The 13,840-nt window shown below is 35.9% G+C and overlaps 1 protein-coding gene across 4 annotated transcripts in view; it reads right to left on the minus strand.

Moving 5' to 3' along the window:
* PIAS1 (protein inhibitor of activated STAT 1) overlaps nt 1-13,840 on the minus strand; it is a 112,659-nt gene that overhangs the window by 7,966 nt on the left and 90,853 nt on the right. For all 4 annotated transcript variants that reach the window (XM_072962181.1, XM_072962179.1, XM_072962180.1 and 1 more), the window contains exons 8-11: nt 13,553-13,626; nt 5,110-5,270; nt 3,374-3,504; nt 2,498-2,678 (exon numbers count right to left, since the gene is read on the minus strand). In XM_072962181.1, coding sequence (XP_072818282.1) covers nt 2,498-2,678; nt 3,374-3,504; nt 5,110-5,270; nt 13,553-13,626 — 547 coding nt within the window. The remainder of the gene's footprint in view (nt 1-2,497; nt 2,679-3,373; nt 3,505-5,109; nt 5,271-13,552; nt 13,627-13,840) is intronic.

A 13,840-nucleotide genomic window follows, 5' to 3' on the forward strand; every position in this document is an offset into this window, starting at 1 on the left:
ATATTTTTATGAATGGGGTATGAAGCATAACATACAGTCCCCTCCACCTCATAAAAATGCTTTGTCTAAAGGAAACTTAAGGTAAACCTCTTCACATCTATAGCAAGTATCATTTTTCATTAGCTATCTCCTCTGACAACGCCTAAGGGATTACATAAGAGACACGAACGCAGCTGAAATGCTAGTCTTTGGAAACACCCTGGGAAGCCAAACAGCAAAGGAGACTCCTGGATGAATACTAAACGCTCAGCATCTAAAGACAGCAACATGTATTACATTTACTGATGTTTGTCTCTTTCTATTTCCTGGCTGGCTCCTTTGCTCTCAATTTTGTGGCAGTGTTCTAAGACGCATTTCCACCTTCACACTGCACAGTAACACATACAACACACTGGGTCTAGGCTTCTGTTTACTGGCTAGTCATTACTGTAAACCGGCCACTGGTATTGAATATGGTGTTACCATTCCAAAAATGTCATAAACCTTCAGGTGACCTGAACCTGAAAATTTTTATCCGAAAATGGAGAAAGGTCTGGAATTGCAAACACTCTGTCTGGGCTCAATTAGTCACTGGGAAGCTCAGGAAGTAGTTAATGCATCTGATGTAATTTTATAAACATAATAAACAAGCTATTTTTGGAGAAACAGCAAAGCAAATATTCAAGGAAGAAAAATTAGATTTCTAAACACTCAAAAAATTTCCTTTAAGGAAAAATGTTTACATATATATGACTACCATCAATATTCTAAAGAGTGGAATTAACAGATATAATTATGCATTTAATCCTTTTTTTAAAAAATTGAGTTATAGTCAGTTTACAATGTTGTGTCGATTTCTGGTGTACAGCACAATTCTTCAGCATTTAATCCTTCATTTAAGTATTTCTATACCCAGATTTATGAAATATCTTTTAATGGGGCTACTATGGCATTTAAAGTAATAATATGTTTGTAGTTATATTAAAATATACATTAAATATAAAATATCTTAGAATCAAAATCCTACAGCTATTTGTTCTACCTATGCCAGCTTCCAGTAATGTGACTTTTGCTCTCTCCCCACTCAGATTTATAAAAGCTGCTGTAGTGATGGTGTCAGGCTTGCTGGGTAACAGCCATCAAGGCAGGCGTTCACCACAGGTGAACGTTAATAAAGGAGAATGCAAAGTGGAATTAGTGTTTAAATATTCATTCTGTTTAGAATAATGATACTGCTTTCAGTGCCTTTATTTCAGTCTGTATGGGGAGATAAGCTACTCTAGAGTGAAAATACCAACCTGTGGAGCATGTCTGGTTGCATTATAAAGATTCCTGAAATAGACAAAGCCCTCTAACGAGAGAGGAGGGACATTAATCATGGCTGTGCTCTTACTGTTGCAACTTCACCTTTTCAAATAGAAGATCTTTTTATCTCATCGAACAACATCAAGCCTGAAAATAATTCGACTCAGAGCACAGAAATGCCTGCTCTTGGTCTGGTGTTAACTTTCTCTCTTAAACCTTGAAATCTGTAACCATGTCTTCTGTAGACTTTCCTCCTCCCACTTACGTTCTTCAGACACTCCTGTGTGCTGGAAGGTTAAAAAACATAGTTCCTATTCGGTTACACCAGGCCACACCACTCTCCTGATGTCTACCTAAAAAAGGTCATGTCTATTTCTAGATTTACCTTTAGTGTGCTACAATCGTGCTGCAATGTCTCATGAGATGGGACAGTCTGTTTAAGAGCACAGCTGGAGGTAGCTGCCTGCTTTATATACCATCCCCTACGAAATGTTCAACTCCTTCAGGTTAGGACTGTACTCACTCATTTTATTGTCGCCCATGTTTAGCACAGGGAGTTTTACATTAAGTAGCTATCAGTGTTTCCTGACGCGAACTGAAGCATAAGCCAAGGTACATTATTATTGATATGAGACTAATGGGAAGTATGGGAAATGAGTCTGCAAAATAGAAAGCACTGTGCATTGTGACTCTGTGTAAGTACTGGGCTGCTTTCAGTGCCAGCCTGACACGTTCTGAGGCACGTTTAAAGCCTTCATCTGGTCTTCTGCTGCTTCCTACTTGAAACACTCAACTTTGGGTTAATTTCGCAGCATACGTTCTTCAGTTTGAGTAAATATTCTAAATCTTATAAGCAGCACTAGGATCACCCGGGAACTTAACAGAAATACAAATTTCTCGGTTCCTATTCCTGAATCAGACGTGGAGGGATAGGAGAGCAATGTGTGCTTTAATAAGCCCTTCAGGTGACTTCTGAAGTGCACCAAAGTTTGAGAACTACTTACTAGAATCATTTTTTGGTGTGATGAATGTCATATCCAAGTGACCCCTCTAGTGCATCACCGCAACCCCTCAAGAATGTAACACAGATGAAAGTTCTCTGACTGCTAAGTTTTATAATCATGCATAATCATTTTATTTGGCAGATCTTTTAATTCTATTTGCAAAAGTAACTTCGTCAAGGAGTTTTTTGTTTTTAATTCTCAGTACTTACCCTTTATTATTTAGTGGTGATGTGGGAGACAGGGAAGGACAGGTTCTCTTGGCAGATGGCTCTTCCTCCTCTTCATCAGATGAACTGTCTATGGTGAGGTCAATCACCTCTACTTTCTTATTTTTATTTGAGGACTGGTGGTGAGAAGTCACCTGGTGCTCTAATGTGGAGCTCAAGCATCCTGTGTGGGGACGATTAAAACACAAGGCAAAAAAGACCTATGACATCTCTCTTTGTTTCCGCAATGTGTCTATGGATTAGCTGATCAGTTACGGGTCAGAGAGTAGAAAAGCAACAGTGGTTCTGTTCCTCTAAGCTTAAAACTACTATTTATTATTGGTTGTTACAGGATTTTTTGGAAAAACAATTCTGAATTAGGGCACACAATCAGAACATACGTCCACTTCAGAATAAAAGTCGTCTGAGGGCAAAGACTACATTGCACATGTCTACCTGTACATTACCTGATACACTGAGAAATGTTATGGTAACATTTTAAAAAGCCATAGCCTCCTTCCAGCAGAAAAAAAAAAAGCCAGGGAAAAAATGTAAATGAAAAAGGAACATTTACTAATCTGTACCAAGTCTGTTAAAAATTTAAAAGGATAAGATACCATTTCAAAAGCATGACTTTACAAATAACTTTTTAGATTATGTCACTTTGAAATCTTATACCACAGAATTTTAAAAGCTGGCAAAAGTAAATTTAAGAAGTTTCACTACTTCTGAACATTTAATCAATAATTTAATAAGACTTATTGAGCTCTCCATAAACTGCTGAGTGTTTTTTAAAAAATTTATGCATTTTAATATTAAAAACCAAGGCTCTACAACCGCAGGGAGACTGCACCACCCTTTTGGAAAAGGAACACTCACCATCGACTCCATTGTAAGAGGCAGAAACTTCCTGTACTTCTTTCTTTGACCTCATAGGTGCCCAAGAGCCATCCTCCTTAAACTGTATTTCATCACAATCTGTACAGTACTTTAGGATTTCCATAAACAAGCTATAAAAAACAATTTGCCCTTTGAATATCATATTCTAAATTAAGACATCAGAATCATTACTCTTCAAAAAACATTCAGAACTTCTATGTTTGGTACAAGTATAAATGAGAAGGAAAGTGGAAACACAGAAGGTGTATTTGTTCTCAAAAATCTACGGCTAAATAGGAGAACAGTTATTTAAATTATGGTAACTTGATGCAAGAAAATATCATGTAACAACGACAAATGAGGTTTCCAAAGATTTTTAATAATATGGGAGGAAAACTATGTTCACAGAAAGTGAGAAGAGGCCAGAAAAAGACAATTCAACATTTTAAAAATAAAATTCTGTGTATAAGTGGTATATAAATAGTGTTTATCTCTGAGTGGTGACATTGTGGATATTAACTTTTTCTTTATACTTTTCTATATAATCCAAATTGCCTATAATAAGCACATCTTATTTGATGAACTGAAGCACTACATAAAAAAACATGTCTTGAAAGTTTAAGTCTCCTTGATAAATACCAAGCAGATATTAAAAAACAAGATTTGCAAAAATGTGTAAAATTAATGATCAAATTCTTGGGTTATAATGTTAGATGAAACCAAAGGATAAAAAATACTAATATTGTATAAATACAATTATGGGAAAGTAAAAATCGGAAAGTAACACAACATAAAAGCTTTTTATTTTCCTACGTTTTCCAATTTTTCTTTAGGGTGTGAGTGTGTGTGTGTGTGTCTATGTGTATGTATGACCTTTATAATGAGAAAGAAAAATCCCAATTGATCGGGGCATCTAAAGCTATATAAATATACAGAGTTGGTAAAATATTACTATTCAATTCAGATTTATCGTCTCTGAAAAATTAAACATAAAACATTTAAGTAACATGTTTACTTGTCCCTGTATGACTGGTCTGACATCCTCCACGCTCTGGGTTACACTTGTATTGCTAAAGGTACTCCATTCCTTATGTTACATCTTAGAGTCCTGTGTTTTCTCAGATACTTTAGGTAAGTTGCCTTAAGTGTTTTGCTAGAGAGTATAGGAAACATCAACAGATCCTTCTTTTCACAACAGCAAAAAGGAGGTTAGAGAATGGGAGAAAAATTAAAGGGACATTCCAAGGTGTCCGGAAGGGCAGATAAAACACCAGTGTTTAAAACAAACAAAAAAAAACTGTTGTGATGCTGTGGGTAGAGAAGACAGACAGAGGTAAGTATTTTAGAGAAAAGAGAAAAACAAAGAGAACTGCTTTTCAGTGTACTGACTCGCTTTAGAAGCCTGTGCAGCAGGGACTAGGTATGATGGATGACGAGAAAATCTACAAAAACAGGCAACTTAACTAAAAAGCCCACATTTTGGTCAGCTTAAGTGAATCAGAACTTGGTCATTCTTTCATTCTTTCTCTAATCTGGTCTGCATGTCTAGGGACAGAAGGAGTCACGCTAGGACAAAGTGTAAGCACACACCCTGCTTAGAACCACTGGCGCTTTAAACAGCAAATGTCAGGATGGACGGACGGACAGTAAAGCACACATTTTCAAAACAAGAGGACTTAAAGATGAAAAGTAGATGGTTACTCTGAGGTGCAAGGAAAAACTTTAAATCGACATACCCATCAATAATAAGGTGTTCATATGGCGCCTTCTTATCGCAGACAGGACAAACCCAGGTTGGCTTTTTCTCATTCATCTGAATATAAAGAGTTGCATCAAAACACTGCAGATGAGAACATGTAAGGGCCCGACATGGAATTGTCAGCCGCATTTTACCAAGCTTTAAAAGAGGGAGACAGAAGTAAATATAAGTTTTGGTAAAAATTTCCCAAAAGACAATATAATAAGTATTCTGATTTAAAGCATATCATGTTTACCTCTCATTACTATGGAAGAACACTAAACACATTTTAGGTGAAACATTTACAGGTTAAAAAATTACAGTATTTCTTTGGATATTAAATCAGTAACTATGGAAAGTCTTCTTTACTCTCAGTCCACAGCTCACCGATCAGCTTTTAGCAGACAGGACTGTGAATCTCTTGAAATTATATGCAAAATCTTTTAAGTGTGTGCATTTTCCTGGAGAGCATGTTTTCAGCAAATTTTTAGAGTAATCCCTGATCCAAAAAAGTTAACAACCACTTTACTGGGGATTGGGAAAGGAAGAAGGAATGCCTTATTAGATACTGCAAGATACAGATAACAATGACATTGATTATCAACCTGATCTCTGAACAAAAGTAATTCACAGGTCAAAATGGAATGAGCACTCCCCACAATGTTTGGCCTAACATGCCAAAAGGCAGCTTTGAGAAGAAAGCCAGGCATGTGTGCTCTCTATTTCTTCCCTCCCTGTGCACCACCATGGGCAATTCAGCAAACACCTCTGGACTCCTAGCATCTCTAGCATGATAGGAGACTTTCTCTTCTTGCCCTGTGAATGGTGCTTTAAGCTGACATAGGTTGAATCTGTCCTACAAACACCAAAATCGGCTTCGTCTGGTCCCTGAACTGCCAGCTTTAGCTCAAAGCAGACAAGCTGTCTATAGAGACCTGCCCAGGGAGCTACCACATCTGGACCTCCTTCCTTGGAGGGCGCCTCGTACAGTGCAGCTGGATAACCACAGTGGAGGCCCCAGGGCGTACAGTGGCCGTGCTGCACAGAAGTTATCTACGTTCACTAACCACATTATTTGCTAAATATCAGGAAAACACCTCCCACATATTTGCAAGCTTAAAAAATGCAAAGGCTTGAAAAGGATATGAGTTAAATGAGGAAAAAAAGAGGAAAAGTTTCTTGCCTTAGAAGAATTTCAGGGAAATGTGCAACTTCCTAGACTACTGCGGAAATGAACTGTCATTTGGGGGCCTAAATTATTGTTCTGGCACCAATGATTTACTGTAACTCTAGGAAAGGCACTTAACCTTGCTGGGCCTCTTTTTCTATCTCTGAAGTAACACTGTTTCCTCCTTAATGCAATAGGATGTAGTGATGAAGAATAAAAAGGACATAAACCCAGAATGTGCTATCAATTTCTGAGAAGGGAGAAAAGCCAGTTACAGTATCAGAAGTATGGACAGGAGGAGTGCACAGAAAAACTGAGAGCTCCCTTCTCTGGCCCCCCAACTCTACCCTCCATGTGACTACACTACCCCCCACGATTAATTACAGTACAGAATTACTTGCTTCAAATCACTCTGTAAGCTAGCAGGAGACCCACTCAAACCGCAGCTCACTCAGTCTTCTATTCTGTGCTCACACAGTGTTAAACAACTTCATTACTCCCTTCCTACACTTCATTTTTTTTTTCTTTTTTGGTTTTGTTGGGGGAGGTAGTTGGGTTGGTTTGTTTGTTTGTTTAGAGGAGGTACTGGGGATTGAACCCGGGAACTTGTGTATGCTAAGCATGCACTTTACCGCTTGAGCTACACCCTACCCCCATACTTCAATTTTTATGATTTGATTTATCTAAGTACCTGATGAGAATACACACACACACACACACACACACAGAACTAGCTCTTATAAAAGAAAAACCATCTATTTACCATTAGCCAGGACATGCTACATTAGCCTAGAAACATTTTCCAAATAACGATCTAGTTGGTGGTGCTAAATTGAACTTTTATGTCTTAAGTCAGACCCTAACTTACCTCTGAAGTGCAAATTCCTAGAAGTCATAGAATAGAAATCCTAGGCACACACAGTAATCACAGACAAGCTCCATGTAACTACAGAACTAGCAGGCTACTCATGACAGTTTATGAAGACAATGGATAAAAAGATAAGAAATAAAGACTGTTGCAGAATCCAAGCCATAGGCCGTACAATTGTATACTCTGAAAAGTAGTTATTCTCCAAAGACCATCCTCTCACATATTTTCAGTCCTATAATCCCCAAGCTGTCGGTTCATCTTTTTGGTGGACAGCAACTCTCAAACCCTTAATGATCAGCCACACTGACAAGTTCACCTACAGAGTTTTTAAGGAACACTGCTGCATGAGTGGCACAGGAAGGATGTGTACAGATAAGGTATAGGAAAGGGCAAGCACAATTCAGAATGCACTGTTTATCAGCTGTCACACAAACGCCTTGCTTCAAAGAATCACAAGGTAATTGTTCTGTGATAATCCTCATATGCCTGATTTTTCAAAATAATCACTGAATTCTAAATACTTATCCACAAGTGGACACTGATTTCTCTAACTGGGTATCAGGAGAGAAGCTTAGCTCTGAACATCTTCATCTTGTAATTACTAATTCCCCTTTCCCTTTATAGGATGGGGTGGATATTTGCATCATTTGCAAATAAACACCGAAAACAATTCCCAAGTAAGTTTTCTAATGGGACGAATCTTACTATAACATAATCGTAACTGATAATACGGCAAAAGGGAAAATATCCGAATTAGATTTAAGTTCAAACCAGCTTATATCAAAAGGACCTTACAAACATCAATAATGTCATGTACTTTTTCCTTGTAAAGAGAAAGCAATGGTGTGATATTAAGAATTCCACAAATTTTTTTATTACTATCACCATCATCATCATAAATATTTCATGAATAAATTTCCACAGAGTGTGTTTTTTTTTCCTTCTATTAACTCTAAGTGATTTGTATTTGAGTTTACAGGTCTGGGGAGTATCTCACAAGGCAGGTTCTCAAATGTTCTTCCAGCTCTATTTTTAATAAATCAGAACTCAAAAATTCCCAGAGAGCAAAAACATTTTTAATTATTTCCATTGCCTTTAGCTAAATGGCACGCAAACAACAGAAACTCATTTATTTTGAGCTGTGTATATCATAACAAGGGCAATTCAAATGCACAGTCAGACATCATATTTACATATTTCAAAGGGAACAAATCTTTTTTATTATTCTATAAATTTGATATATAGATGAGTTGTCATTACTAAGTTTTACTTTTTAGAGTAAAAACATACCTAAAATATATTGCCTTGCTGTTCCAGAATAATCGTAAAAGGACTGTCCCTTTGGTCAAATAGAAATTCATAGAAGAATTATAATTATGGATTATATATATAGAGGTTTTTCCTATAATCTGAATTTTGAAAGCATAAGTCAATTTAAAAGGAACTCCTAAAACTATTTAAACTAAAAAGGGAGGCGCAGGGGGTTATGGAAAGAAAAATTAAAGCTTGCCCATTAAATTAACAGATGCAAGGAGCAAAACGTGATTAACATTTTCTAATAACATAAAGATCACCTCAACTATGAAATTCAAAACTAGTTCTATAAATAAGAACATCAAGATTTATATTGTAGTGCTTATTTATATGAATAAATGCTTCATCTAAATGTTAAATGATATAAACACCATATTTATTAGTATAACTGTAAACATTTTTAAAATGAGATTTCAGAAAAACAAGACTCCTGCCAGTGATTTAAACGGAAAATGAAGCATATGCACTTTCCTAAATTTCTCATATTCTCTGGACTGGTGTTTTATAATGGAATGAGGTGGCAAGCAGTCATGTTGAGGGGGAGGGTGGATAAATCGGCGTTTGGAGGAAAGGAAGGTATGAAAAGTATATACCTTTAAAAAACATACATGTCATTTTCCCACCCTCCACTAACCTGGTCTATAAACCATTTTTCTAAATGTTAAAAAATACCACAGTCCTTTATACCATAGTCAGTTATAACATCTATCTGATTACTTAAGAATACACCCCTTGTCCACCCAGCCAATATTTTTTATTGTGGTTAAAAAAAAATTAACATTAAGTTTACCACCTTAACCATCTTAAAGTGTGCAATTCAGTAATGCTACATATTTTCGTGTTGTGTAACAGGCAGCTACAACTTCATCCAGCAGCACTGAACCTCTGTACCCACTAATCTGCCCTCCCCCTAGCCCTTGGTAACCACCTTTCAACTTTGTTTCTATGATTTTGACTACTTTAGGTATTTCAGGAGTGGAATCGTCCAGTACTTATGCTTCTGTGACTGGTTTATCTTGCTTATTGTAATGTTCTCAAGGTTCAACCATACGTAGCACAGGACAGGATTGCTTCCTTTTTTAATGTTGTATACACAATATCCTACTGTGTGTATATACACAGTTTATTTGTTCATCTCTTGATGGACATATGGGATGCTTCTACCCCTTGGCTGTTGTGAATAATGTCGTGATAAACGTGGGTGTGCAAATTATCTCTTTGAGATCTTGCTTTGAATTCTTTTGGATATTCACCCAGAGGAAGTGCTGGATGACACGGCAATTCTATTTTTAAATTTTTGTGGAAACTCCATACTGTTTTCCATAATGGCTGCAGCATTTTACATTCCCACCGACAGTACACAAGGGTTCCAGTGTCTCTGGCATCCTTGTCAACTCTTATTATCCCCAGTTTTATTGACAAGGGCCATCCTGAAGAGTGTGAAGTTTATCTTATGTAATTTTGACATGCATTTCCTTAATGATTAGTGATGATGAACATCTTTTCATGTGCTTGTCAGCCATCTGTATAACTTCTTGGGAGAAAAGTCTATTCAAGTCCTTTGCCTACTTTTAACCAGCTTGTTTTTTGTTGTTGTTGTTGGGCTGTAAAAGTTCCTTCTCAGGTATAAAATTCACAGTTATTTTCTCCCATTCCACAGGCTATCTTTTCACCCTGTTAACTGTTGCCTTTGACATGCACAAGTTTTAAGTCTGGTGTAGTCCCATGGGTCTATTTTTGCTTTCGTTGCCTATGCTTTTGGTGTCATGGCCAAGAAGTCACTGCCAAATTCAACGGAACCTTTTCCCCTATTTTTTTCTTCTAGGAATATAACAATTTAAGGTCTCATGGTTTAGATTTTTAATCCATTTTGAGTTAATTTTTGCACATACTGCAAAGTAGGGGTCCAGCTTCATTATTTTGGACGTGAATATCCAGCTTTCCCAATGCCACCTGTTTAAAGAGACCCTCTATGTAGTCTTGTTATGTCTGTGTATGGTTTGGGGATCAATAATGCTAGCTTCACAGAATGGGTTTGGGAATATTCTTTCTTCGATTCTTTGGAAGAGTTAGAAAAGGACTGGTGTTAATTCTTCTTTAAATGTTTGGGAGGATTCTCCAGTGAAGCCGTAGGGTCCTGGGTTTTTCTTTATTGGGAGGTTTTCATTGCTGCTTCAGTCTCCTCACTACTTGTAAGTTTGTTCAGATTTCTTATTTCTTCATGATTCAGTCTTGGTAGGTTGTAAGTTTCTAGGAATTTATCCACTGCTTTTTTTTTTCTTTTAATAGACTTTATTTTTTTTAGAGCAGTTTCAGGTTTACAGTAGAACTGAGCAGAAAATAGAGCGTTCCCACAAAGCCCTCCCCACCCACACATATACACTCCCCTACCCTCAACATCCCTCATCAGTGTGGCATATTTGGTACAATCGATGAACCAACATGGACACATTATTATTATCAACCAAAGTCCAGAGTTTACATTAGGGTTCACTTGTAACGTTGTACATTCTATGGGCTTTGACAAATGCATAATGACATGTAGCCACTATAGTATCATACAGAATAATTTCACTGCCCTAAAAAATCCCCTGTGCTCCATCTATTCATCTCTCCCTCCTAGGAATTTATCCATTTCTTCTTTGCCAATGTTCTGGCACAGCAGTCTCTTATAATCCTTTTTATTTCTGTGACATCAGTTATAATGTCTCCTCTTTCATTTCTAATTTTAGCTATTTGAGTCTTCCCGCTTTTTTCCTTAGTTTAGCTAAGGGTTTGTCAATTCTGCTAATCTTTAAAAAAAAAAAAAACAACCAACCCCTGATTTCCTGATTTTTTCAGTCTGTTTTTCTATTCTCTATTTCATTTATCTCTGCTCTAATCTTCAATTATTTCCTTCCTTCTGCTGACCTCGGGTTTAGTTTGTTTTTCTTTTTCTAGTTGCTTGAGGTATAAGGTTAGGTTGCTGATTTGAGACCTTTTTCCTTTTTTAATGTAAGCATTTACCGCTATAAACTTCCCTCTTCCTACTGCTTCTGTTGCATCCCTTAAGTTTTGGTATATTGTGTTTTCACTTAATTTGTCTTCAGATATTTTCTAAATTCCTTTGTGATTTCTTCTTTGACCCACTGGTTGTTTAAGAATGCACTGTTTAATTTCCTCCTACTTATGGATTTTCCTTTCTATCTCCGGTTACTGATTTCTAGTTTCATCCCACTGTGGTTAGAGAAGATATTTAATATGATTTTAATCTTAAATTTGCTAGGACTTGTTTGTAGCCTACCATGTTCTGTATCTTAGAAAATGTGCTGTGTGCACTTGAGAGGAATGTGTAATCTGCTTTGCTGGGTGCAGTACTCGGCATGTGTCTGTTAGGTCCAATTGGTATATAGTGTTGTTTAAGTCCTTTGCTTCCTTATTGTCCTTCTGTCTGGCTGTTCTATCTATAACCAAAAGTGAGGTATTGAAGTCTCCTACTATTACTGTGTTACTGTCTATTACTCCCTTTAGTTCTGTCAATCATTGCATCATGTATTTAGGAAAGGATTTACACATTTTAAACCATAATATAAAAAGCCTGGAGTCAAAATATTTTCCCTAAAAAAATGACTGGCTATAGTAAGGAATAAAAAGATAGAAGGATATATACAAAATGATACATTTGTTGGTTTTTATTAACTTCACTGTATTTTTTCCTATGATTTATAGAAACTTAATAATGAACAGGAGTTCCATTATCAATGGTAAAACAAAATTTAAAAAAAGCTACACAAAATACTGTATTATAAATTGATTCATCAGCTGATAACTTTTTCATACTGTGTTTGAGGTTTGATAAACTATAAAGACTAAGATACAGAACAAATAACATTTTCTGTTAAAAATTTTTGTTTCTTTAAGAATAAATAGAGAGAATAGCTCAAAGTGGTAGAGCGCATGCTCAGCATGCACAAGGTCCTGGGGTCAATTCCCAGTACTTCCTCTATAAATAAACAAATAAACCTAATTACCTCCCCCCCTGCCAAAAGAATAACTTCAGCTTCATTTTAGATTAGTAGGATTTCCAATATTAAAAGCTTTCAATATCAGTCTTGCCTTAACAATCCCAGCAAATTAGGAAACAGCTATGTCCTCTTATTTTTCATACTTTCTCCCCAGTTTAGATATGATTCGTTTGATTAATTATAGAACAAACGGTAATCAAAATGTCAAAGTAATTTACTCTTAGTTTTTCATATATTTTTATATGAAAGCATCATTCAACTACCATTCCTAGTACTGATGGACCTAACATCAAACCAGTTGTGGGGGAGGGTATAGCTCAGTGGTAGATGAGCTTAGCATGTATGAAGTCCTGGGTTCAATCCCTGGCACCTCTATTAACAAACAAACAAGTAAATTAGAATGAATAAATAAATCTAATGACCTCCCTCAAGAAAAAAAAAAAAAGATTAAAACCAAAACAACAACAAAATCCCCCCAAAAAAACAGGTAAAAAATAAACCTTAACAACACATTTTTTGGAAACTTTTTCACTCAAAGTTTAACCATTTGGTATATTAATTTCGTAGAAATGATTGAAATTGATCTCATTTTCTGGTTTAAAAATATTTCTAGTTTATTTTTATACGCATAACCAATTCAATTACTCAGGCTAAAGAGAATAGTTTTTAATTGGTGTATTCTTATAACATAGTCATTGTTGGCAAAATGGTTAAGTTGAATGTGTGAATAATCATGGCCAGATTTTTATTTAGAAGTATACTATTTTAAAAAATGAAATTAATAATACCCTGATATAATAAATATGCCTTATTTGGAGATTTTACACTTTAAGTCTAAGAGACAGTTAGTAACTACAAGCAATATTTAAATATAACTTATTAAGAGAAGAAAAATTTTATAGACATACGTTTGTTTAGATTTCAAATCCTAAGACTAAATAACAATGTCTTTTACTTTTCATAAACTGTAACCAAAAACGGGCATGTTTCAAAGTTAACAGAATTTCTCAAACAGTGGAAATACTTAATAAAAAAAAAAAGGCACACCAAGCCTTCTGGAGAGCAAGTATTAGTTAACACTTACTGGACACAGAAGAGAAACCCTCAGGCTGGTTGTAGCTATTTCACTGTCTGGATCCGCGGTCAATTTCTCTTTAACTGACATTCATCGAAGAGAAAAACAAATAGAAGAAGTTTATTACAGATATATCACTGATGCAATATAAGAAAAAGAATGGGAAACTTAAAATGAGGAACTTTTAAAAAAAGGAACTCAAAAATAATCTGCTCAATTATTTTCCAATTAATTGAATTAAAAGATAAAAACAGTGATATGGTTTACAATCTCTGCCATAAGCAAAGGAAGGAAAAC

This window comes from Vicugna pacos, chromosome 6 (genome assembly GCF_048564905.1).
Source record: "Vicugna pacos chromosome 6, VicPac4, whole genome shotgun sequence".
Classification (NCBI taxonomy): domain Eukaryota; kingdom Metazoa; phylum Chordata; class Mammalia; order Artiodactyla; family Camelidae; genus Vicugna; species Vicugna pacos.